The 25465-nt window shown below is 57.6% G+C and overlaps 1 protein-coding gene across 1 annotated transcript in view; it reads left to right on the top strand.

The window, feature by feature from the left end:
* The window catches only part of ABCG4 (ATP binding cassette subfamily G member 4), a 29383-nt gene extending 4386 nt beyond the window's left edge, over positions 1-24997 (top strand). Inside the window, exons 3-15 of the mRNA XM_034754750.1 lie at positions 8810-8927; positions 9136-9268; positions 10332-10382; positions 10895-11040; positions 11631-11754; positions 12021-12135; positions 13023-13162; positions 13894-13992; positions 14374-14542; positions 15498-15598; positions 15939-16097; positions 16409-16527; positions 17180-24997. Coding sequence (XP_034610641.1) covers positions 8810-8927; positions 9136-9268; positions 10332-10382; positions 10895-11040; positions 11631-11754; positions 12021-12135; positions 13023-13162; positions 13894-13992; positions 14374-14542; positions 15498-15598; positions 15939-16097; positions 16409-16527; positions 17180-17405 — 1700 coding nt within the window. The 3' untranslated portion in view covers positions 17406-24997. The remainder of the gene's footprint in view (positions 1-8809; positions 8928-9135; positions 9269-10331; positions 10383-10894; positions 11041-11630; positions 11755-12020; positions 12136-13022; positions 13163-13893; positions 13993-14373; positions 14543-15497; positions 15599-15938; positions 16098-16408; positions 16528-17179) is intronic.
* The last annotated feature ends 468 nt before the right edge of the window (positions 24998-25465 follow it).

Genomic DNA, 25465 nt, shown 5'->3' with positions numbered 1-25465 from the left:
ACCCCCTGGGGGCATGTTTCCAGAGGGTTGTGTGGGGTTCCAATCACATGGCTCTTGTGGAAGTCTCTGCTAAACCCCTGGGACTGTGGAGATTCCCCCACCTTGGGCAGGGACCGTCTTTCTGTTCTGTGTTTGTACAGTGCCTCGCACAGTGGGGTCCTGGGCCGGGACTAGGCCAATACAAACTATGAATAACAACGACAAGTCTTTCTCTGTGCCAACCCAGCCCATCTGTGGGGAGTGGAGTGACAGGCCCTTCCCCGCTGTTTCTATTTTGAGCATCCATGTGGGGTTGTAGCTTGATAGAGAGTGTAGCGCAAACCACTAGACAGGAACTTGAAGGGGAGGAAGTTGTGTCACTTCCTGTGGCTGTATAAACTGCAGTAACCTCTTCCCCGGTACCTACCTTCCCTGCCCGTGGCAGAAGGATGTGCTCAAGCCATGGAATCTGGCTGTTTGGAGGAGTTTGCCTCCAAGGTCTTGGCTCCAGCCTCTTTCTGATATGGTGACTTTTTTCATCCTCAGTCCCAAAGCACTTTGAAGGGGTTATTTACCCACCACTGAAATGCAGCCATCTCTGAGGTGGGATGCAGCAGCTGTTTAAAAAGCACCCAGTAACACCACACAACAGTTGAGAAGAGGAGTGAAGGAGAATCCAGTGAAACTGCTGGGCAGGATTTAGGGAGGCAGAATGGAATTACCCACACTGGACAGCTCCTGTGTAATGACCCAAGATGGCCAGAATCTCAGGGACAACAGAGCACTCTGGGCTTCAAATCCCCTCAAAGAGACTGGTTCTATAGGAAGCTGCTACAGACGTGTCATCCCAGTGGGTGGGTTAAATGGCACTTGAAAGACCCTGATTGATGTATCAGATCAGAGCATGAGCAGGCTGAGAGGGGAGTAGGTGTGGGGGGGTTAGTTTCCTGCTCCCACCACTGTCCCACTCCTCAGGCCCTTTGAGGACGGCTCCTACCAAACCATGCATCGGTGGCATCCCCGTTTCATGTGTGTAACTCAGGGGTCCCCAGAGAGCCGGGGGAGGCTGATGGCAGCCGGTAGGTGGTAGTCTCCTTTAATTAGCTCCCCTCATTAATGGGATGCCAATCAAATGGCCCCAGGAGGCAGAAGAGAAGCTGATCCTGGAGGGGTGAAGAAAGACACTTTTAGAGCCCGGGGTTTGGTAGCGGTAGGAGAGAGCTGAACATCACAGCAGCTGCAGAAAGAGCAGGGCTGGGTGGAAGGCTGGGTGCAGCTTCACGGGGGCCAGAGGTGATAGGATGTGCTTTGGGGGGTGACGTTACTAGCAGGTCCCAAGTTTTATAGGATGTTGATTGCAGCTGGGGAAGGACCAGGGCTTGGTAGGGCAGAGATTGGGGCGGGGTCCCCCATCCAAGGCTGGATTTGGGGTGGGTGCAACCCCTCCATCTGAAGGGAGATTTGAATTGCTACTCTGGTGGGGCTCATCGATATCCCCTCTACCAGGTGAGACAAAGGGAGCGTCCCCTGGCCAGACCGGAAGCAGCCTGGCTCGTCTTAGCTGGCTGGGGTTCTATGCAGCTCTTACAGCCAGTAACGCACCCATCTGGGCAGAAGCTCAGGGTGCCTGGTTCCTCAGCTGTAAATGATCCACATTCCAGCCTGTGCAGGCAAACTGGGGAGTTCTTCATCTCCCCAAGACAGACCCTCCCACCGTGACCTCTAGGAAGTTCTAGAATTTGGCCTTTCGGGTCCAAAGTTTGCCCATGGCTGTGGACATGTGTCCACATGGCTTCTGCGTGTGTCTATTGACCAAGTATCTTATTCCCCCTTTTACAGTTGGAGAAACTGAGGCAGAAAGAGGGCAAATGACTTGCCCTAGGCCACCCAGTGAGTCAATGGCAGAGCCAGGACTAAGGCCCAGTGACTCTCACTGCACTGCCCCATACGTTCTCCTTGACTAACGCAGCCTGTGCCCTGCATTATGGACAGAGCCCCCTCTCCCTCCTCCAGAGCTGCTGGCACACCTGGGGGTTGTATGCACAGTCTATAAACCGTTCCATTGCATCAGGACTTTTCCCCATCTCCTGTCTGTTCCCTTTTCCTACTGTGTCTCCTAAGCAGAATCTATTCTGAACCCATATGGCCTGAGTCAAACATCCACGCCCAGCGCCTTCCGGCGGGTTCAGAATTAGGTGGAACGAATTCATCCAGCCCTGCCAGAAACAATGAGCTGGGCGTAGTCATCCACTTATTAGCAATGGGACGTCACCCTCACCCCCTGCTATACTGATGCTGTCACCCTGCATATCCCGTAATGGTGATGTCACCTTAAATGTCCCACACATAACCATGAGGTCACTCTGCATCTCCCCAGGCCAGGCAGGGTATCTCTGGGATCAGCCCCATGCCTGCTGTTTGCATTGACTCCCCCAGAGCCCACTCCACCCTGCCCAGACTGGCTGGACTGGCATCAGCTGGCAGTTCTCCCTATCACCCAGAGATGGGGGAATAGCAGGCAACATTCTGAGGCCTTTCTCAGGGCCTGATCCTTGCTCCCATGAGCAACCTTTACTCAGGCAAGTAGTCCCTCTGGCTCCAATGGGTGGCAGGCTCAGTTCCTAGCTCTTTATTCAGGCAAAACTCGGCTGGAGTCAATGAGGCTTTCACCAGACAGAGGGGCTTCAGGGTGTATCCCAGTCACGGTAAATACCGTACCTGGTCCCTTTCAAAAAGGGATCCTCAAGATCCTTCTCCCCATTGAATTACTCAGATTGGAAGCTCTTTGGGGCAGGGACTGTCTTTATTCTGTGTTCGTACAGCGCCTAGCACAATGGAGTCCTGCTCCGTGCCCGGAACTCCTGGCACTACAGTCATACAAACAACGTGCCCATGGCTGTGGACAGGTGCCCACATGGCTTCTGCATGTGTTTGTTTACCAAGCATCGTTCTTTCCCCTTCTACAGCTGGGGAAATTGAGGCACGGAGACTTGCCCAAAGTCACCCAGCAGACCAGTGGCAGAGCTGGATATAGAACCCAGGAGTCCTGACCCCTGCCTGCTAAGGTGGAGGCTTAGGGTTCCCATGCAGAGCTGAGACAGCTCTTCGCCAAACTCAGCGTGAGATTCAGGGGTGACGGGGATGGAGCCTCACCCCCTGCTCAAGGGAGTTTAAAGCATGTGAGCTGTTGGGAGTCCAGCTGGGGGTCCTGGTGAAGCTTCCTCTTGGAGGTGGTCTTCCTCACCCCTCACCACCTCACATCAGCCTCTGTCCCCTCCCCACAAGCCTTCAGATCTCCCCTCCCTGCCTCAGATGTCTGGGGGGGCTGGGGCAGGGACTGAGAGGGGGTCTGGCCCTGGGGGGCAGCTGATGATGCAGAGAGGGCTCTAGTGGGCGAAGGAGGGGGGCTAGTCTGGGACTGACCCCATTAGCGAGCACAGCCCCACAGGGCTCACTCAGACACCAGAGGGCTGGGAGGGGAGCAAACCCGCAGGAAAAGCGGCTGGGGAGCAGGCCCCAGCACAATCCCCATCTTCACATGCCGGAGCTGACAGGCAAACTGCACAGCCCCTGCAGAGCCCACTGTCCTTCCCCAGCCGCACACGGGGGTGGGCTGAGGGCTCAGCTGCTGTCGGGGGTTACTGGCTGTCAATGAACTCGAGTAACCGTGCTGCAAGCTGCGGCCCTGTGGAGGCTGGAGAGCGCGGCATGGTTTGTGTGCCACACAGAGCCGCCGGCAGTGCAGGGCTGGGGGGAGGGGGCGCAGCTCAGTGCCTGGGTTTGCCATGTTGCTGCTCCCAGCTCGGGGTAGCTGGTCACATGCCGCCACATCCTCATCTTCAGCATCTCGCACGAGCCTGGCCGGGACTCAGGAAACCTGCAGCAAAGCCACCGATGGGGCCATGAGGAGGAGAATTATACGCTGTGTTACCATCATGCTGAGGAGCCCTTGCCAGGGGCCAGACAACCGCTTCAGGGCCATAAAGCTGCCCCCAGATTGCTCGCTGGCCCCACCGGCCCCCTCCTTGTGCCAGCTGCTTCCCTGCTCCGGTGCCGACTGTGCCGTTAATTTCCTACAGTGCCCCTGGATGGCAACAGGAAAAGTTCTGGGGCGCACGTCCCCACTGGAGGAGAGGAAGGGGGCATGTTAACACCGACCCAGGCGAGGAGAGCAGTCCCTGGGCCCTGAAACAAGATACACATCTTCCTAGGGGTGATGGAAATGCCGCTTCCCCGGCACCTGATGCAGGGCCACTCAGGGGCTTTACAGCAGCAGCAGGGATAGACCGCAGACCGTTCCTTCATGGAGCAAGAGGAGAATCCCCATTAGCTGCTAGCAGTACTGGGTCCAGGACACACCGAGAGCAGTTCTGATTCCTTCCAGCAGAGGGAAGTAGTGCCCCGTAAACCCTAGAGTTTGGTACCCAGGAGCCTAGCCAGGCTGATCTGCATATAGTTCCCATGATGCTCTGGGCTGAAGCCCAACTTTTCCTTTGCCCATCCGCATTGCATGGTGAGAAATTGGGAGGGACAGCACAGCTGGGCATTTCCAGGAGAATGACCCCAATGCTGTGGACGCAGATACTAGAGGTTAACCCCTTCAGAACCACAGCGGTTTGCTGAAGCTACGAGGTTGCTGGAAGGAGGGATATGTGGTGCGCACAGCTAATGGCAGGTCTGGCGCTGCCAAAGTGCAGAGAGCTGTGAGCCAACTCCACAATGCCTGTGTCCCTAAGGCTGTGATTGCTGGGGGCCGGAGCCTCATTCGGAGGGACTAGGGGGAAGTTGGTTCCTTATTTTTACCACAGCGTCTGTGAGAGAAAGCACGACAGAGGGGGCATCTGCACCCCATCTATAGGAGAACAGAGGGCTTGTCCTGCAAGACCTTCAAACCCTTCTTGTTTGTTTATTTGTGTTGGGGTAGCTCGTATAAGCGTTAATTGGGGAGCAGGGCCCCGCTGCACTAGCCACTGTCCAGCCATGATGAAAAGACTGGCCCCGCCCCAAGAGCTGACAAGCGACAACCGGTGGGCAGCAGACAGATACAGTCTAGGTCATTAGATTAGAAGGATAGAAACCTGGAATCCTCCTAATCTAATCTCATCCCTCTCTATACTCTAGCACTCATTCTGTCTATCCTCTCTCTCTCTGATCTGCCCTTGACCATGGCAGGTGGGTGCTGCCCTCAATAGCTGAAGTTGGAGAGAAAGGTCCTAACCTTCCGCTATACCGATCCCTTGTTGCCCTGATGCATGGGGATTTGATTGCCCTTGTTTGAGCCTGTGGCTATAGGTCCGGGAGTTATCCAGATCCATCCCCAACGTCTGACTCCGCTCCTGGGCCCCTCCGCTGCAGTTCTTTGACGCCTCCACCGGAGAAGCCCCGCGATTGGCTTCGGAAGGTGACGGTTCCCCAGAGACACAAGGCAGTGCCTGTCACACGCCCCCCCCCCCCCCCCCCCCCCCCCCCCGAGACATCTTGTTCCCAGCGCTGCAAAATGCTAATCAGCCCCTTCAAGTCCCTGGTAATTCTGGGGCTGATTAGCGGCTGCTGCCGGGTGTCACCGTGGGAATGCAAAGTAGGTCGGCGGGCCATCGATCCGGCTGGCGCAGGGCCTGCGGGCTGGGGACTGGTAATCCTGGGGGCTGCTTCCCAGAAAGCCCCTCCTGGGCAGCGCCCACCCAGTCAGTGCACTGCTGGGTGCGCCAGGGCAGCCGTGATGACTCAAACACCAGCAAAGAAAGATCCCTCTGTGAATCTCAGCCCCCCGGGGCACTGCAGTAGGGACCACTTGTTAGCCCTCATTACGGGCCGGGGTGGGCAATGAGGTGGTTATTGCTTGGAGGCAATGGGAGAGTAGTCCTTTAGCCCATCGTGGGCTTTCCCCATTCGCACACATTGCTCCTTACATGCAGAACAATCTCCTGCTTCCTGTTCAGCAAGCCCCCCCACCTCCAGAGCTTCTCTCTGCCTCCCCTAAACTCCCCCTCTAGTTTCTCGGCTGGTGCTTGCTTGTCTTTATCTTGAGCCCCAGTCCTGCGAGGTGCTGGACACCTGCTGGAGGGGATGGGCCAGAGGGCTCAGCACCATGCGGCATCGGGCTGGTAGACCCAGGAAACTCCCCAGGGCATGAAGATGTCCCCGTTGCACAGAGCAGGCTCTGCTCTTGGTTTCCCCAAGGCCAGCGTGTAGCGGTGGCCCCCTCATCACTGGAGCCAGTGCAGTCACTGCAGGTTTGCAGTGAGAGGGAAACAGAGCGGAGCCCAGCCCAGGGTTTCTAACACACCCAGCCTGTTCATGGTGCCAGAGAATGAGTAACAGTGACTGTCCATAGGGCAGATCTTGAGAGGTTGGGGGGGAGAAAAGTGGGGTCTCCTGGGATTCCACATTTGGGTTTCCTAGCCCAGTTTGTTTGGTTTCCACCATCCCTGTATGATCCTCTCTGTGTCCATCCCCATGCCATGCTCTGTCCTAGTATAATCTGTCCCATTAGGATCCGTGCTCCATTCCAGTATGACCCATACATGCCTATCCCTGTGCGCTCTGCCCCACCCCTTGACTAGTCCTGTCATGCATCCTTTGCTTTCTCATTTCTGGATGGTCGCAGAGGCCCCGGGCATGCAACTTATCGGTTGCAAATCAGACCGACTCCACAGGATGCTGGAGGGAAGGGGGTGGAGGGAGCCTGCTGCTGACCTTGGCTTCCTGGAATTTACAACTGAAATCGACACGGCTCTGCTGCTGGAGCCAAGCTAGGCTGAGCCTGGGGTAGACGAGCCTGGGCCTTTGGCAGACAGACGCCTGTTAGCTAAGGTAGGGGAGGGACCCGGCATGCAGAAACAGGCGCCTTGACCCAGGCCCGGTCCCCTGCGGAGCAAACCCCCGCCCAGCTCCCTCTCTTGGGAGATTCCATCTCCCTTGCCCTGGCTGTGAGGCTGCCCCAGCATGTGGCAACCTGCCTTCTGTCGAGACCCTTAGCACGTTCCGGCTTGCCCTGCTGCTAAGGTCCGTAGCCTCAGGCAGATCCAGGGCCCCCAAGAGGCTGGGCCTCCCCCATCGGGGGCAGGAAAATCGGCAGGGAGCATCTGTCTGCAAAGTCAGTGCAATGAATTGGGATGGGGTTTCACTGGTCATGGCAACTGCACTTGTATTCCCCCTCTGGGGCCCAGCAAGGGCACCCACTCTTACGTTTCTGGCTCTTGGGTGGAGACCCGCGTCTCTCTCCCTTCTGACCAGGGTATTTCCAGGCTGCACAGTTACCTGCCTGCACAGTGAATTCCCCAGCAAAGCCAGACAATCTAAGCAGGCTCTGCTTTGCTTTGCTTTGTTGTTGAAGGCTTTGACTTGCGCAATGGTCCACAATTATGTCACTACACAGAGTCTAGAGAGCTGAAGGCCAGGAGGGACACTAGATGATCTAGCCTGACCTTCTGACCGCAGATCTTTCTAAGCAAGCACATTTATTCTTAAGGTAACAGCATTACAGAGAAGATGTATTCAGCTATAAGCATGCTAAGACGTTTGCCAGAGATCACCCCAACTCCCAAAAGGGCTCTAGCTGGTGAAAACATCCGTCAGACCCCACTAAGGGGGTTTTCTGTGGTCACAAGTTCATAACAGCTGTTAGCTGAGAACAAATACCCCATGAATCTGAGAGTCACTCTTTTATCCAGTTTGGGCCTCTGACTTTCTCCTCCTGTAACAGACAATGGGGTTTTCCTTCAAAGGGATGGGTCCGGAGGTGGGCAATTTGCATTCTCCTCCTCCCAATATTTCCTAGGAAACCCACTCAACTAAAAGGTCAGTCTTGTCTGACCCATTGTTTGAAAAGAGTCCTTTGACGCTCATAACGCTTCCCAGGGTTTACATTAGTCCTGCCTCCCCCTTAAAGAAGTCCCAGGCAATCCCACAGTAACACGCACACATAGGCATTTGTAATACAATGAACTCCCAAGTTATTTAAACTTAGTTCAACAAGGATTGCCCAGGAGCTGGCAGGAGATTGCCTGATCTGGCACGGGGGCCTGGGCATCCCAGGTAGTGCAGGAACTTTCACCTCCAGGTCACCAGTTAGGAGTGAGCTCTGCCGGCTCTGCAGTGAACTGTGTCCATGCCGTGTGCACTAACGAGGCAGGAGATCTGTTCCTAATGGATGCCACACCAGAGCTGACGCCTGCTTGCAAAACAATGGTTGATGTTACAGCATCTGCAGGCTTGTAATGTGGCACTGGGGCTCAGAGAGCGGGAGAGCTCGAGGGGTGGCCCCCCGAGGTGTCTGTGGATGGTTGGACAGACTGGGAGTCAGGACTCCTGAGTTCTCTTCCTGATTCTCTCCCTGCCCCGTTGTGTGTATGACCCCATTCTGTACCTCAGTTTCCCCATCTGCAACATGGGGAGAACGATCCTGCCCTGCAATTGTAAAGGGCTTTTGACTGATAGAGCTTAAGGCCAGAAGGGACCATTAGACCATCTCATCTGATCTTCTGTATAACACTGGCCATGACATTTCACCCACTTACCTCTGTACTGAGCCCGGTAACTTGTATTTGACTAAAGCAGGTCTCCCAGAGAGGCCTCCAGTCTGGATGTGAGGCCAACAAGAGATGGAGAATCCACTACTTCCCTTGTGGAAGGTGCCAGAGAAGGGCAAAGGGCTGGGGTTGTTTTACTGTAGTGGGGGATGGGGTAAGCTCCTCCACCCTAGAGGAGTTACAGATGTGGGGCTGGCCCTTCGCATCATGGCCACTGACCCCCCCAAGCCCTCCTGTGCCACCAGACAGTTCTCTGGGCTCTGCACAAGGGCTCACCCTGCTTTCTTCCCCTCTTCCAGGGTACAAGACCCTCCTGAAATGCCTGTCCGGGAAATTCTGCCGGCGCGAGCTCATCGGGATAATGGGCCCCTCGGGCGCTGGGAAATCCACACTCATGAACATCCTGGCTGGTTACAGGTGAGGCAGCTCCCTGGCAGGGTGAGGGCGAATGATTGACCTCTGTGCATGGGACCGAGAGCCTCTCTCCGGCCAGCCCGGTGGGGATCGGAACGCAGTGCACTGTGATGGAGGCTCCTGGGGGTGGGTTAGCCCCATGGGAGGTGGGGATCTGCACTCGCTCCGCCTCACCAGCACCGTGCTCTGCATCTCGGCCTGTTGCCCGCAGGGAGACGGGGATGAAGGGCCAGATCCTGGTGAATGGCCGGCTGCGGGACCTGCGCACCTTCCGCAAGATGTCCTGTTACATCATGCAGGACGACATGCTGCTGCCGCACCTGACCGTGCTGGAGGCCATGATGGTGAGTGAGTGGGCGGTGCGAAGTGGCATGGCCCGGGGGGGAGCAGGGCTCGAGGGCTGCTCCGAAAGGGTGGAACAGCAGCGAGGGATTGCTTGCTTGGAGCTGTGTTTTGGCCCTGAGATCCCGGAGCTGGGTGCAGTGGGCATAAGACCTGACCTGGATTAACCCAGTGTGGGCTTGCCACTGAACCCATGGCCGCACGGAGATGTGATGGCACGGGGCCACCTTCCTCCTCGGAGTGATCCCACCGGCCTGGGTGCAGTGAGCGCCATTATATGGCTATGGACTGTGGTCTATATGGGGATAAGGACAGAATAGAGAGCGAATGTAGAACGCACTTTGGCTTGTGCTTTATAGACCAGCCGGGGTCTTCAGCTGCTGTTACTGGGGGAGTTTGGTGCTCGTGAAAGCTGGGGGAGCTGAGCCAGACTCTGCAGGCAGCTGTGGGCTCCTCCTACATGCCTCTGCAGCCCTGTCCTGTAGTCTGCCCTGTTATCCCAGTTCTGGGCTCCCCCCATGCACACAGCTCTGCCAGTAACCCTGAATCCCAGCCCACATCCCCTCCGCCCCCCTGCTATATCAGCCCTGGGCTCCCCCCGTGCCCACAGCTCTACCAGTGCCCCTCAATCCCAACCCACAGCGCCCCCTCCCCTCCACTATAAGAGCCCTGGGCTCCCCCGTACCCACAGCTCTGCCAATACCCCTCAAATCCCGACCCATAGCCCCCCCCTCCACTATAACAGCCCTGGGCTCCCCCGTACCCACAGCTCTGCCAATACCCCTCAAATCCCGACCCATAGCCCCCCCTCCCCTCCGCTATAACAGCCCTGGGCTCCCCCGTGCCCACAGCTCTGCCAATACCCCTCAGTCCCAACCCACAGCCCCCTGCTATTCCATCCCCTGGTTTCTGCTGAGCAGAGCTGAGGGCAGAGTGCCTGGTCTCCCATGGCATCCTGTGCAGAGGCCAGGAGACCCCTAGTCATTCTGTCTGGGAGTTGGGCAGGCCCCAGTGTGGCTGGCCTCAGGCTCTGACTGGCCCCTGTGTCTGCTCCCTGCCCCGCAGGTCTCTGCTAACCTGAAGCTGAATGAGAAGCAGGAGGTGAAGAAGGAGCTGGTGAGTTGGGGGTCCCCGCTCAGTACGGGTTTCAAGGGAGGGCGGCACTCTCTGGGCAGCACTGCCATGCCCAGAAGGGCCCATCCTGTCCTTCTGCCCACAGGGTAAAGGGGCTCCCAGGGCACACCCTCCCCTCCATTGCTTCAGCCTTCTTAATGGTTCAATACACCAGCACAGAGGCGGGGCCCCAGGGAGGGCAGGGGGAGGTTGGGACACGGGCTGGACACAGCATGGGTAGGGGCAGGTGGGGGCACGGGGAGGCAGGGGGAAGTGGGGACTCGGGCTGGGCACGATGGGGGCTGGGGGAGATGGGGACACGGGCTGAGCATGGGGCGGAGGGGTCAGGGAGAGCAGCAGGAGGTAGGAAGAGTGTTGGGGGCCACAAGTGCCTTTGAAACCCTGGCCCCAGAGAGGCCGCACATCCCTCACGGCGGGACTGTGGCGGGGCAGGGAGGCGCCCATGTCGGGCAGGGAGGCTGGCAGTGACTCTCTCTGCTCTGTGCTGGGCCCAGGTTCAGGAGATCCTGACGGCGCTGGGGCTGCTGGAGTGCTCCTACACCCGCACCATGTCGCTGTCCGGGGGGCAGCGCAAGCGCCTCGCCATCGCCCTGGAGCTGGTCAACAACCCCCCCGTCATGTTCTTCGATGAGCCAACCAGGTGAGCACAGGGCCTCCCTCCCCCACCGCTCCAGGCCAGCATGGGGCTCCCCCTTCCCGGGAGCCTGCAGCTGTCGCCGGCCCCTGGAGCTGCACGGGGGGAGCCAAGCATGAGCAGCGGGGTCACGTCTCTTTGCTGCAGCTCAGAATTTGTGGGGGGGGGGGTCACAGCCAGGGATGAACGTGGATTGACCAGGATGGGGGGCTCTCCCTGCACCAGCTGGAGGGGGGAGCCGTCAGGGACACTGTGTAGCCAAGCTGGGGGAGTGGGGAGCCCTGCCCTGTAACCCCTGCTAACGGCTCAGGGTCACAGCTCCCCCTCCCCCCCCGCAGAGTTGGCTCAGGGGCTGCCCGAGGTGTTCCTGTATCTGGGATGTTCATTCTCTCCCCATCCCCGTTCCTATCCCACCTCTTTCTGGCTCCACGCCTCTTCCTCTCTGCATTCATCCTTTCCCCCGCTCCCTCTCTCTTTTCCACCTCTTCTATCCATCCCCCTCACACCGCCATCCCTCCCTTTTCTCCCCCCCCCCCCCCCCCCCCCCCCCCACAAACCCCATTCCCTTCCCTCTCTCCCCCTTTTCCTGTCTGCAGTGGCCTGGACAGCGCCTCCTGCTTCCAAGTCGTCTCTCTGATGAGGTCCCTGGCCCAGGGAGGCCGCACTATCATCTGCACCATTCACCAGCCCAGTGCCAAGCTCTTCGAAATGTTCGACAAGGTGGGTGAGTCCCCTGCCTGCCCCTGTGCTTTGGGGAGCATCACCTGCTAATCAGAGCTCTGCCTCCAGGGGGCAAAGGGGTCTCTCCAGCTGTGGGACAGAATCCCAGTACCCTGGGGCAGCATCTCTCGGCTGGTGAGACCCCGCCGGCTCCCCGTTCCCTGGGCACGAGCCCTAGGAGTGGGAGGTCTCGGGGTCTGGCCTGTGGTGTTTAGTGGGGGACTTGCTGCCATTTCCTGCTCAGGCCGCTTTGTTCTCTCTTCCAGCTGTACATTCTGAGCCAGGGCCAGTGCATCTTCAAAGGGGTGGTGCCCAACCTCATCCCCTACCTGAAAGGGCTGGGCCTGCATTGCCCCACCTACCACAACCCGGCTGACTTCAGTAAGTGCCTGTGCAAAGCCAGGCTTCCCATGCCTTTCCCTTGGCTTGCAGCCGGCCCTGCCTCTCGCTACCTGAGCCGGGCCAGGCTAGGCCAGGACAGTATGGGAGAGCTCCCAGGAGCGGGAGGGCAGAGGGGTTGACGATTCAGCACGTGACTCCTGGTGAGTTTTTCTGGGAGTTGGAGAAGTTCGTGCTGCTCTCCTGCACACAGCCCAGCTGGTGTGGTTCCGTCCTCCCCCGGGGCTCTCACCGGATGTGAGATACTTCTTCACTTCCTGCCCTAAGCACTTGTGCTAAACAGTTGCCGCCTCCCACCCAAGAGGTGGCTGCATTTCCTCAGGGATGAGTCCGCTCTAGACCCCTCTCAGGGCGAATGAACATTACAAGGTCCTACAAGAGCCTTTGAGGGAAGGGGGTCTGGGAGGGCAACGCACTGACCATTTTCCATGCAGAGTGGTTCCAGGCACTCGGGAGTGGGGTCTCCCTCCCCACACCTGCCCAAGATCTAGGGGGGGTTATGCCTAGAGTACTGTCCCCCACCCCACCTGGCGTGGGTCAAGGGGCTCTGCCTGGCTACTCCAGCCTTAGCACCTGGCCATGGGGAGGTGGCGGCTCCCCTGCGGTCACCTGCCTTTTCCTGATCATGCTGCCTCTGTCATAGCTCCCCATCCCATCTGGGGGACGTTTCCAAGAGCAGACAAGCCTAACTCCCACTCAGCCCTGAGATGGAGGTTAGTACATCCCCCACCCCCAATGCGCCGGGGCCAGGGCAGAGGGGGCAGGGGTGCCCATCCACCCCTGATTGTCAGCCGTGGCTGCGAAGGGCAGGGCAAGGTGGCTTGGTCCGAGGGGGTCTCAGCGCTTGCTGTTTGGGTCCCCCCCCCCAGTTATCGAAGTGGCCTCAGGCGAGTATGGAGACCTCAACCCATTGCTGTTCCGTGCCGTCCAGAACGGGCTGTGCACCATGGCCGAGAAGAAGAGCAGCCCGGAGAAGACGGACTCCTCCTGCCCAGTCCCCTGCGTGACGGTCAGTGCAGCAGCGCCCAGGCAGGCAGGCCCCGGGGCATCTTTGCCCCCGATGCCCAGACCCCTGTGGTGTGAGCTCTGTCCCTCCAGGTGGGGCTGGGCTGTGGGTCAGCTATGGGGAACGGTCTTGGTGTATCTAGGGAATATCCCTGGGATAGCAGCATCCCTGCCCGCCTCACACTGTCCCAGACCCTGGTTGGCTCCCGAGGGGGTGGGTACAGAGCGGATGAGAATTGGGAGCAGCCCCTGCCTTGTTCCCCTACCCCGAGGGAGTAATGTCCGTCTCTCCACCGGCGGAGTTTGGGGTGCCCGTCGCTGTGTTATCTGGGCACTGATAGAGCATAGGCCTATGGCACTAGAGCCACCCTCCCTCCCAGCCGGTGCCCCTTGTTCTCCGGGGATCTCCCACACACCAGAGCACCAGGCAGCCCCTGTGCTGTGTCTGCCCTGCGGCCCCCGTAGTGCCGTTCCCCGGCGTGTGTACAGCAGCCCCGCCCTGGCCCAGGGTGCTGCAGGGAGTGGGACGGTGTCTGGGGCGAGGGGCGTGGCAGGTGCTGGCCTGGCCTGGGCCCATTGTCCCTGAGGTACTGGGGGTAACAAGGATCCTGTGGGTGGGGCTGGTGCCCGCACTCCCAGCAGATACCCAAGGGGAGGGGTCTGCCTGTCAGGGCTGAGAGTCCCTGGGTCCCTGACTCTCCGTGTCCTTGTCATGGTCCCCCCACCCCCCTCCAGGACGTGGATCATATTGAGAGCCACACGTTTGCCACCAGCACCATGACCCAGTTCTGCATCCTCTTCAAGAGAACGTTCCTGTCCATCATGAGAGACACGGTAAGGGAGGGGCGCTGCGGGATGGGCCAGGGCAGGGGACGGGGCAGAGACCAAGGCTGGAGCAGAGGGGACAGGTGCTATGGGGAGCAGGGTCCAGGATTGGGAGGCGGTGGGAGGGGACCGGGGACAGAGGGTGGGAAGGTTGGAGGCAGGACTAAGGCACATGTGGAGGGAGCAGAGATTTAAGGTCTGGCGGCTGGAGAAGGGAAGGGAGAGGCTGTATCATGGGAGCCTTACTGCTGGAGCCAGCGGGTGGAGGGCGCCCATCGCTGCCCTTGCTGTCGGGGGTGAATGCTCAGCAAGCAGCCCGGTGCACCCAGGGCTGGTGGTAGGCCATGGCCCTGCCCCTCTCTGAGTGCCGAGCCCATCTCGCCCCTGCAGGTCCTGACCCACCTGCGGTTCATGTCCCACATCTGCATCGGGGTGCTCATCGGGCTGCTCTACCTGCACATCGGCAACGACGCCGGCAAGGTCTTCAACAACACCGGCTTCCTCTTCTTCTCCATGCTTTTCCTCATGTTCGCCGCCCTGATGCCCACTGTCCTCACATGTACGGCACTCACCTGCCCCCATCTCCCCTAGAGCACTGAGTCTGTCCCGGCTGCTGCCGGGAGTGAGGGTGGGGCAGGCCAGTCTGCACTGAAACACCCGAGCCAGTAACTCCCTCGGCCCAGGCCTGGGGCTGAGCTGGGGTAGCTGCAGGGAAGGCAGGGCCAGCGGGGTGGGGTGGGCAGGAGCTAATGGGGCACAGAGGTTCCTTTGGGGTGTCAGTGGAAGACCCTCTGACAGGGTGGGATTAAGGCAGGTTAAGAGATCAGCTCAGTGCCCTGTGATGTGCAGGTCGGGGTGTCAGGCCCCTGGACCACAGGGGATCCCCTAGCTCGGGCAGTTGAGCTCCTCCATGGGGTCCAGCTGGGCAGCGCCGGCTCCAGGGTTTTTGCCACCCCAAGCAGCCCCCCCAAAAAAGCCGCAATCGCGATCTGCAGCACTTCGGCGGCAATTCGGCAGGAGATCCTTCACTCCGAGCGGGAGCGAGGGACCCTCCGCTGAATTGCCGCCGAACAGCTGGACGTGCCACCCCTCTCCGGAGTGGCCGCCCCAAGCACCTGCTTGCTAAGCTGGCGCCTGGAGCCGGCCCTGCAGCTGGGTTTAGTCCTGGGCGACTGACTCCAGCCAGGCCTGGAAGAGGCTGAGGTTGGGAGTGATGGGCAGTGGGCGGAGTGTAGGTAGTTCCGGGCCCAGTTCGGTTCTTGAGCGTAGACCCCGGTGCCCCTCGCTCCTGGAGGCGCTGGTGCCCGAGGGAGAGGGAGCGGGTCCATCCTGGATCAGAACCAGCCACAGCCACCTCCCAGGAACCCTGGGGAGCTGCTTGGCAGCACTTCAAGGGTTAGCATCGATCAATCCCCCCTTGGCTTCTATTTGAGCAAGGAGCCGGCGGGCCCGAGAATGGGGCCGGACCAGGGCACCGCTTGCTGCTAATCTGCTGGGTCCCTCTGTCCCTGCAGTCCCTCTGGAGATGTCTGTGTTCCTGAGAGAGCACCTGAACTACTGGTACAGCCTAAAGGCCTATTACCTGGCCAAGACCATGGCAGACGTGCCCTTCCAGGTGAGGATGCAGCATGGGGGGCGGGGGGATGAAATAGATTCTCCTAGGTTAGGCTCCTGGGCTGGTCTGCCTACAGGGAGATCCAGGGCTGGCTTCTCCTGGGTTCCTGCCGCTCGTTGCACAGCCTGGGCCCTGACCCCCTTGGAGAGGTGCAGAGAGGGGGGTTCATAGAGCTCCGGAGTTCCCAGATCCCTGCCCTTGGAGCTCACAGTATAACTTGGATCACTGTGATGCTTGGGGCCACAGAGCAGGGGTGCAGAGACCCCGCTGGTGCAGGGCACAGCACGCAGCCTTGGTGGAGGTGGGTCCTGCTGAACCATCTCCCTTCCACCCCCTGCAGGTCATCTGCCCCATAGCCTACTGCAGCATCGTGTACTGGATGACAGGCCAGCCCCCGGAGGCCACCCGCTTCCTCCTCTTCTCCGCCCTCGCCACCTCCACCGCTCTGGTGGCACAGTCTCTGGGGCTTCTGATCGGAGCAGCTTCCACCTCCTTGCAGGTCAGAGGGGGCACTGGTTTTGGTGGGGACCCTGGGCTGCATGGGGACGAGCCGGGGACAGCCTCTGGCAGAGTTTGCACCCGTCTGCTTTGTCAGGGTCAGTAATCGAGCCAGTGATGTGCCAGAGGGTGTGCAAGGGGGTGTCCGCTGTGCAAGGGCGTGGCACTGAGAGCATGAGCGTGCATCTGCGTGGCGCCGTGTGTGCTCACTAGAGCGTGTGTGGTGGGTGTGGGTTCGCGTGACACTGGCCATGTGCTGTGATCCCCCAACCCCATTGCCATGTCTGACTCCGGCCTACCTCTGCCTTGCAGGTGGCCACGTTCGTGGGACCGGTCACTGCTATCCCCGTCCTGCTCTTCTCAGGCTTCTTCGTCAGCTTCAAGACCATCCCCACGTACCTGCAGTGGACCTCGTATGTCTCCTACGTCAGGTGGGGGCTCGCAGCAGCAGTGGGAACAGGGCACTGGCAACACTCGCGCGTGGATGGTGACTGCCCTGCATCCCTGCTAATGCTCCCCGCAGACTTCCCTCTGGGAAGGCTTTGCAGGGGATTCAGGCCTGGCCCCAGGGATGAAGGAGACATCCAGCTACCAGGGACACCCTCTCAAGCCATGGCACCCTGCTCCCGGGATGCTCTGGCTGAGGGGTGGTAGGATGCAGGAGAGGCAAGGACCCTGGAGGGATGGTGCCCCCTTGTGGCTGCAGCTGGGTTGCACAGGCCTGCAGCTTCTTTGAGGATGGAAACAGCCAGCCTTAGGGGAGATGATTTTAGGTGTATCTGTCTGGTCCCTGGCCACACAGCAGTGCCAGTTCTGCAGCTGACCAGCCTGATACCCCCAAGTGCTACCAGCTCCACTCCTGTCCAGATCCTTGGTGGCCTCTCCCAGCCAGCTCCCTGGCGTGCCGTGATGCTGATGCCACTCTTGGCAGGTGCAGCAGGATCGGTATCACCCGTGTCTGGCTCCCTGCTGCAGAGCAGTCCAGAGGCTCACCCAGTCCTGTGCCAGGTGAGCTGCAGCCACCCAGTGTGTGTGCAAATCCGGGGTGCAGCTGGCACTAATGTTGCTTGTGCTCTGGCGCAGGTATGGCTTCGAGGGCGTCATCCTCACCATCTACGCCATGGAGCGTGAGGACCTGGAGTGCCGGGAGACTCCCTGCCCCTTCCAGAATCCCATCAGGATCCTCCAGGAGCTGGACGTGGAAGAGGCCAAACTCTACCTGGACTTCATCATCCTGGGCATCTTCTTCCTCGTTCTGCGGCTACTGGCCTACCTGGTCCTCAGGTACAAGGTGAAGTCTGAGAGATAAGGGGGCCATCGGGGCCCGATGCCTTTCCCAGACCTGATCTGCCACAGCATGGACAATCCCAAAGGGACTCTCAGTCTCTGTGGATGTGGGACCACAGGGGAGGCATCGGGGAGGTGGCGACCAGTCCTGGCTCAGTCGAGAAGGTTTTTTGGGACATCTCGGAACTGTTTTAACCTTTCCACACTCTTCATCGCAAATGTTTTGTACCGCCCTGGAATGCCTCATTCTCTCCCCTGGAGCCGCGTCATCAGATGGATCTTGGATTCCTTCTTCCACCCTGTGCCCCAAACCACCACCTCAGGACACCGATGGAGGCAGTTGTCTTCCAAGCCAGAGAAAGAGAGAGCTGCCTGCCAAGGCTTTGCCGTTCGGGGGAAGGGGTTGCGCTGGTCTGAACCCTGTTTACCTCCCGCAAAGCACAGTTTTGTAGCGCAGTGTGTAGTGCAGTTTTTTAACTTGCCTGTGAGTCGATGTCCAGTAGCATGTGTATCCATAGTCAGAAGAAATCAGAAGACAACAATAGGCTACGTGGCAGAAGGCTTTCGTGTTTACCTTAGCCATAGCAACAGCCAATGCCATAGCCCCTGTCTTTTTTTGTAAACGTCCCTTTTTCTTAAGGAAAAAACCAAACCAAACGACAACTCAGCTGCACTTAGTACAGGAACAAGTGTTGCGGCTCTGGAGGGATGCAGGTAGATCAGGCCTCTGCATTTAGGATTTGGCAGGATGTAATATTGGTAGAAACATTTCAATGAAATTTTTTTTAAATGATTTTTTGGGAAGTGGGAGAGTTCCCAGCCCTGCTGGGTTTGCCACCAGGGCCCTGCCGTGTTGGACTACTGCATGAGACCCAGGGAATGATGACGCAAACCGGGCTAGCCATGAGTTGAAAGTGACCAGTTTCATAGAATCATAGAATATCAGGGATAGAAGGGACCTCAGGAGGTCATCTAGTCCAACCCCCTCCTCAAAGCAGGACCAATCCCCAGACAGTTTTTTACTCCAGTTCCCTAAATGGCCCCCTTTCCTTGGGAGCTGAGTAAATGGTGGAAAGGTAAGGGACAGATTCTCCGTTCTCTTACGCTGGTGTGAATGGGAAGCAGCTGCCCTGAAGCCAGCGGAGTTAGGTTGGGTTGAGAGAAGAATCTAGCCCAGTGATTGACCTCAGTGGAGTTGCTGATCCAATGTGAAATCAGAATCAGTCCCTAGGGGCCCAATGCTGCAGATCACTTGGATCTGATTCTCCCAGTTAACCTGCACTTTGCATTGTCACTTACACCGGCACACAAATCCTGCCGAATCAGAGCGGAGGTGTTTTACCCTTGCTTTGCACAAGTGTAAAATGATGACACAATGTGCAGGGCATTAACGAACCAGCCCCATTGAGATTAGCAGGATGTGGCCCTGAGCGGCATGAAAGGTGAAAAGTAAAGGACCTCTCCTTTGTGTTTAATAACCCCCAGTCTTGTTACAATGCAGGGAGGGACATTTTCATGTGTGGCTGACAATGGGACAATGCCCCTTTTACAGTTTGGCCTTGCAGCTGAAGCCCTGAATAGCTGTAGACAATCAAATTTCAAAACCTCCCTGAGCTCCCTAATCAGTAGCAGAAAACAGGCACAGAATTAAAAATCCCCAGTGCGTTTGTGTTCAGCCTGAAACCGTGTTTACCGTGTGTAGCACGTTGTGTACAGAGCATTTTGCAGGGAGACATTTAGCTGGCGTAAATCGGCATAGCTCCAGTGACTGCAGTGGAGCGATGCTGAGTCACGTCAGCTGAGGGTCTCCCCTTGTATGAGGTAATTTATTTCGGTGTACACCTGAAGTGGCAGCTCTATAAAGCTCTAGGTATTTAAAACATGATCCGTAGCTATCACTGGCAAATAACTTGTAGCAGAGGGAATTTCAGGGGGAGGGGAGAAGAGAAGATGATTTCAGCTGAGATTTGGGAAGAACTGGGAGGCATAGAGCTGAGCTATTTGAAAGCGATTCCTCCTGTCTTTGACATGCCAAGGCTTGAGCTCAATATTCCACGTTTCCTCTGCAGTAGCTGACAAGCCAGTGTCCACAGCAGAGCGTTTTCCTGTGCTGCTCAAATCATTTGCAATGCCTGCAATCAAAGCACCTTGCCCTGCTGGGAGCAGGTCAGGTCTTGCATGCTAATCGGAGTCAGGCCTGGCCAGTATTTGGATGGGAGTGGTGTTGGAGGGTCAATAGGAGCTGTTCTTCCCTTTAGAGGCCATACAGAGCCCACGGTGCCATTAGGGGGAGCTTGTAGTCAAAGAGGTGTCCTTCAGATGAGCCTTGAAGTCCAGGCCCTACAAACTGCAATCTTGTGGCTTGTTTGTCAATCAGGGCATTAGCCTTGGAGTCCTGGCCAAATTCCAGCTCAAGTTTCCCTTCCCTAAAGTCCTTAGCGGTTGCAATCAGAGACAGGATCCTCCTTTGTTTCTTGCCCTGAGCTACTGTGCAGTGTTGCTGTGCTGTGTCAAAGAGTTGCCGTGTTCCACCCCAGAAAGGGCTGCAGGTGTGCAGTTTGTAGGGTGCTTTAGGACCATCCCGGGGGACGGTGCTCTAGAAATGGAGGCTCCAGAGCCCTGAACTCAGGTGTTTGTAGGGCAGGGAAGGAGGAGCTCAGTTAAGCTCCACATCTGCTCTGTTAATGGGGCTTAAACAAGCCACTGCCAGTCCCGCGTTTCAGTTCTCATGGAGGAGATGGGGAGGGAGGGGATTAGTGCTGTGGGGCTGAGCATACTGCCTAGAGCCCTGATCCTGATAAGGGGCAGTATGTAGAGGGCAGGGGACCCAGGTGTTGGAGGGTGAGAGCCAGTGAGATTACCCAGTCAATGCGATTCCAGCAGCCTGGGGGCTAACAAGGACCCCCGTTCTCCACTCGCTCCTCTTTCCTCCTTCTCCTTCTCTCTATCCCATACTCCATGGGCACAGGCAAGGAGGGTCCTAGGTCCTCGCGTCTGGCCCCTGCTTTTGCTGGCAATCCATCCTACAGCCCCATTCAGAAACTTACCAAGCTCCGTCTTCAAATTAGTCAGGTTGTTTGTCCCCACAGCTCCTCATGGGAGGCTTGGCCGATGGTTAGAAACTGTGACACTTTTCCCTTCTCTTCCCTCATCTCTCTTTCCTCCCTTGCTTTCCCTTAAGGCTGGGATCTAAGTTATCCCATCAAACTGTGTCGGCGCTGGGGGCTGCACTGGTTAACTATATTCGTACCAAAGCTGTGCATGGCCCAGCCATGAACATACGCTGCATTCCTAACATAACCCCGGGTCAGTCTATCCCCCTCTTGGTGTAGGGAGACCCCTGTGACGCGGTCTGAACCCAGTGTAGGGTCCTGCTCTGCTCTCCAATAGCTTCTCCTCCTGCTCAGCCCTGCAGGAAGCAAGTATGGAGGAGCAGAGGTGCCCTGCCAGGCCAATGCCTGATGTAGCAACCTGCTGCCCGCAATGTCCCGAGGACGAAACCCATGCCACCTACGACCAAGATGTCCTCCAGTGGTCTAAACCCCTCTCCAGCATCATCTTTGCTCAGTAGCGTCCCGAGCTGCTGCTCCTCCTCCCAGAAGAACCAGGGCCGTTTGCTTGGTGTTTATTGGGTCTCTCTTGCTGGGTGGACTGGACCTGAGTTTCTCATTGGGCTGTCTCTGGCGGGGGCAGGTGGTGCGCTGTGGACACCGGGGGCCATGCAGGAATAAGGAGCTGCTCACCATGGATCTCCAACCCTCTGGGGGATTTTGAGTCCCAGTTCTCCCAGGCTGGAGCCTCTCCCCTCCGTCCCCCCGCACAGGAACAAATGGGGTCCCCGGACTGAACTGGACCTGGATCTTAGCTGGGGCAGCGGGATCAAAGCAATAGAAAACTGGATGTGGGATCCACTGCTTGGTACGGTTCTTCCCTCCCCACCTGTCTCCAGAAGCTACGTCCCTCCTACGTCTTGTCTGGGAGCGGGGCCGGGCCATGCCGCAGGAGCACAGCTCGGGGACGGGACCCGCTTGGAGCGTCTGGTGGTTCTGAAGGTTCGTTATGGCTTGTGAGCCTCGGTGTAGGACCCTGGCTGCCCAGGTTCGGATTGTGTCTACCTGGGCTCGCTAACCTCTGACCCGCTGGGGGGCGGGGCCAAGCATTGCTTACTGACTCCTGAATTCAGAGCCCAAGGACAGAGCCAGCCAGACTTGCTGAGTGAGCTTTGGGGTCAATTGCTGGGCAAAGACTCCTTAAGCCCCAATTCCCTGGTAACTAGATAATCCATGAGCCCAGGGGGAACATGGACGGGGAGACAACAGCAAACCAGCCCCACTGACAGGGCCGTGGGCTGACCCTCAGGGGACTGATGAAAGCAGGGGTGTGCTGGCAGGGGAGGAGCTGTTGCCTAGGCTGCCCCTGTTCTGTAGCTACCTACAGGGCTCTGGAGCTGTCCGGGCAGCACTTTTCCTAGATTCGTACAGGTCGTCAGCCGCTCTCCTGGGCACTGTACCTCACTCAGCCTGCTCTGGCTTCATTCTCCGGATGGTCAGATGCTGTCCCAAGTCTTACAGACGTGGTGCGGGACAGACCCCCTGGCTTGCGGGAGGGGAGAATGGCTGGCTGGGGTGCCCCCTTTCCCGTGCCCATGATGGCAGCTGTCCCGAGCGGCACTGAACGCACAATGCTGTTGATTGTATGGGCTGTGAAAGGGGCACCGGCACTTCAAGTGCCAGATCAATGCAAGGTGCAGAGCTCATCTCTGGGAAGCCACCTGCCCTCAGCCCCTTCGGTATCACGGCTGCTGTCAACCAGGGATGGAGGGAGACTGGGCAAACACCCTCCCCGCTGGCTGCTTTAGTGACCCTGTGCCTTCGACCGCACGTCCTAGTGCGTGGGAGAGAGTCAGGGTCCAGGGTCCAATACGCGAGATTAGCAGCCTTCACAATGTTCAGAGGTGAGGAAACGCTCTGCCTGTCTGAGTGGGATCAGCAGAGTGCTGCTTCGTAGGAACAAGGGATTGTCCCCTCCTCCCGATGTTCATGCAGGGGTCCCACAGGGAGGTCACTGGCAGCAGCCACCCGGCACAGTTCAGGCAGCGAGCCGCTGTGGCCATGCAGCTGGAGGAAGGCCTGTCTGCTCCAGCCTGCTTGGAAGTGGAGTCTTCTCTGCCCGAGGCAGCTGTAGACTCCAGCCATGCTGCTGCTTCAGGTCAGGGACAGCCGTGTCACCCAGAGGATGCCATCCCTCTGATCTCTCCTTCCTTCTCTGCCTACCTGCTTCCCCACTGCCTACCTCTCCTTTCCCTGGGGAGATGAGGCAGGGGGGCTTTCCCTCCTGTCTCCCCTAGCATCACAGTGTGCCAGCCACACGGGGTGCGCAGGATGGGGAGAGGTCAGGCAATTGTGACCTGCCACTTCACAGTAATAGTTCCAGCTGCGGGTTGGTGCAATCCTGTCTCTTCCTTCTCCTTCCTTAAACGGGTTCAGAAAAAGCAACCCAAGGGCCTCCCCCCATGCTGGGGAGTTTGACACGAAACTCCCGTCCGCGTGGGTGTCGGTAGCAGGGTGTGCTCCAAAGAGGGCAGCTGGGCGTGCCAGAGCGTTATCTGTCGCACCATGTTCTTTCGCACGGCCCGCTGCTCCTAGGAGTGTAACAAGTGATGACAATGCACTTTAATAGAGCATGTTCCTTGGGGCGCTTTGACATTACCAGTCACTTTGGGGGGCACTAGGTTGCTTCCGGATGCCAGTTTGTGTGGCACCAGGGCTTGGCGCCTCCTCTCTGGGTAGGGAAGTCCTGAGTGTCTCTTTGGGATAATCAGGAGGTGAGTGTTATGGGCGAGGGAGGATTCTCTGCCCCCTCCCGCTCCATTTTCCAGTCCTGTCCCTTCCTGTAATGTTCCCAAACGCTGGGTCACAGGAAGATTTTAGATGGGTCACCGCATCCAGGGCTGGATTAAACCATCACTGGACCCTAGGTGAACATACCCTTCTCCCTGCCTGGTGCAGAGGGGGGCCCCGCGGAGGGGGTGGGTGTCACAGACAAACCTGCCCTACTCTCACCCCACAGAGGCAGCTCCTGTCGCATGGGTCTGGGCCTGGCTCCCCGCTCCAGACATTGTGACCCTGTGCACCAGCTCGCAACACTTGGAGTAGGGAGCAAGACCCAGCCCTGCGGGACAGGAGCCACTGCTATGGCGGGGAGTGCAGGGCAGACTTGGTCTCCAGCCCTTCCCCCAGGACCTCCCCACCCACAGGGCTGGGATTCGGGTTGCGGTGCCAGGGCAGAGGGTGTATAAATGTACTGGTACGTCACCAAAAAAAGAAACTACAGTTGGTGGATCACCCCAGGAAAGAGTTTCGGAACCACTGCTGTAATGCACTTTTAACGGACAGCAAGTCCTTGTTCAGGCTGCTAATTAGGGTTTGTGTCCATTGCAACATAACCTGGATGTTATTACATGTTTAGCCTCTTTTTAAAACTGTTCCGCCCACCGGCAGAGCTGCTCCCGTCCAAAGGCCTGAATGCAACACATGCAGTGTCTCTCTCTGTGCACTCATGTACGCGCACACACACACACACACACACACACACACACACACACTCTGATACAGTCTGGCACTCTTGCATGCCCTGATACTCTTATTCACACACACAAGCAAAGCAGATTCACACTCAAATCACTGGTGCTAAAGCTTGCAAAGGGAGGAGGCTGGGCCATGAGGGCGGGGAGCATTTCCAGGGTTCCACCTTCCCCTCGAATCAGGCAATAAACGTGTTTTGTTTCATTCAGTGTGGACAAAGTTTGTGTCATCCAGCCACCAAGTGAGCTCCTGGGCCAGAGAGCGTCACATGGCTATCTCGACTGTTCCACGTTTCCCATCGATATCTCAACATGGCGTGTGTGTGTGTGTGTTCGTAAACATCTTTTGGAGTGTTCTTCATGTTTGTATAACCAGATGGGTTTGTATAGGGAGTGCGCGTGTGTGTACGTGTGTAGCATAGAGAGGTCTGGCTCATAGAATCTGTCATGAGCCACCTAATCACAAGAGGTGTGCCTGTTTAACTGGGACAGTGCATTTCAAATCATGGCTAAAAGTCACAGGGAGTCTGTTTAAATGGCATCATGTGCAAACCCTTTGCTACAGCTGCCAGGTGTGACATGCTGTGTGCCAGCATTCAGGACACGTTCTGCGATCTCTTTGTTCACTGAAGGTGGCTTCATGGATCCAAATGACCTTGCTAGCATTTCCCCAAGCCCGACCCTCTGTATATCTTTTCAAAACAAGTGGCGAAAGGGAAGCAAATCTCTCCCAGCCTGAGAGCTCCCCTTGGGAAGCTGGCATGTCTCTTTCCTGCTGAGGGTCAGTTCCAGTGAAGAGAATTCTGCTGTCTGCACACACGCACATGCAGGTATCGTCTGTCTGTAGCTCCTGCCTTCATGATGGTGTCTTTGCAGAGACATTGCTAGTTTAATCTCGACCACCGTCCAGATTCACAGGGTGACAGGAGTCAGCAGCCAGGCAGATATTTTGCAGTTTAATTCAGTGTTCCTGAGATGCCAGCTGTACTCGTTGGATTTCACACCCTTAATAAAACCTATATTTATACTGTACATGTCAGAGTGCCTCTTCTGTCTCTGGGGGCCTGAAGGGCGTGTGCGTGTAGGGAGTCTAGGCAGTGAATTTGTTTGCCAGTGTGTACATGTCGCTCTGGGAATGTGTGTTTATGTGGGATGGGTGTGGGCACATGGGTTTGGGTAGTTAGGGAAGCAGGCGTGTGTTTATTTGGGAAATGCTGTTGTGAGCTCATGTGTATTGTGTGTAGGGTCAGGGGTATGAGTGTGAAGTGTGTTGCTTTGTGTGCGGAGGGGCAGGTGTGAGTGTGGTCAGGGGTGTGAGTGTGGTGGTGAATGTTTGGGGTCGAGAGTGCGTGGGGGTCATCTTGGCACTGTGCCTACCCAGGAGTGTGGCTGACGGAGGAGAAACCTGACTGCATATGAGACAGACCCAGCATAAGGCTGGGGGTTAACCCTGCTCTGGGCGGTCCGGGTCAGATGCTGTTTAATGACCCAACTTTGTC

The sequence above is a fragment of the Trachemys scripta genome, chromosome 21, assembly GCF_013100865.1.
Source record: "Trachemys scripta elegans isolate TJP31775 chromosome 21, CAS_Tse_1.0, whole genome shotgun sequence".
Taxonomy (NCBI): domain Eukaryota; kingdom Metazoa; phylum Chordata; order Testudines; family Emydidae; genus Trachemys; species Trachemys scripta.
This window is presented reverse-complemented; position numbering and strand designations above follow the sequence as displayed.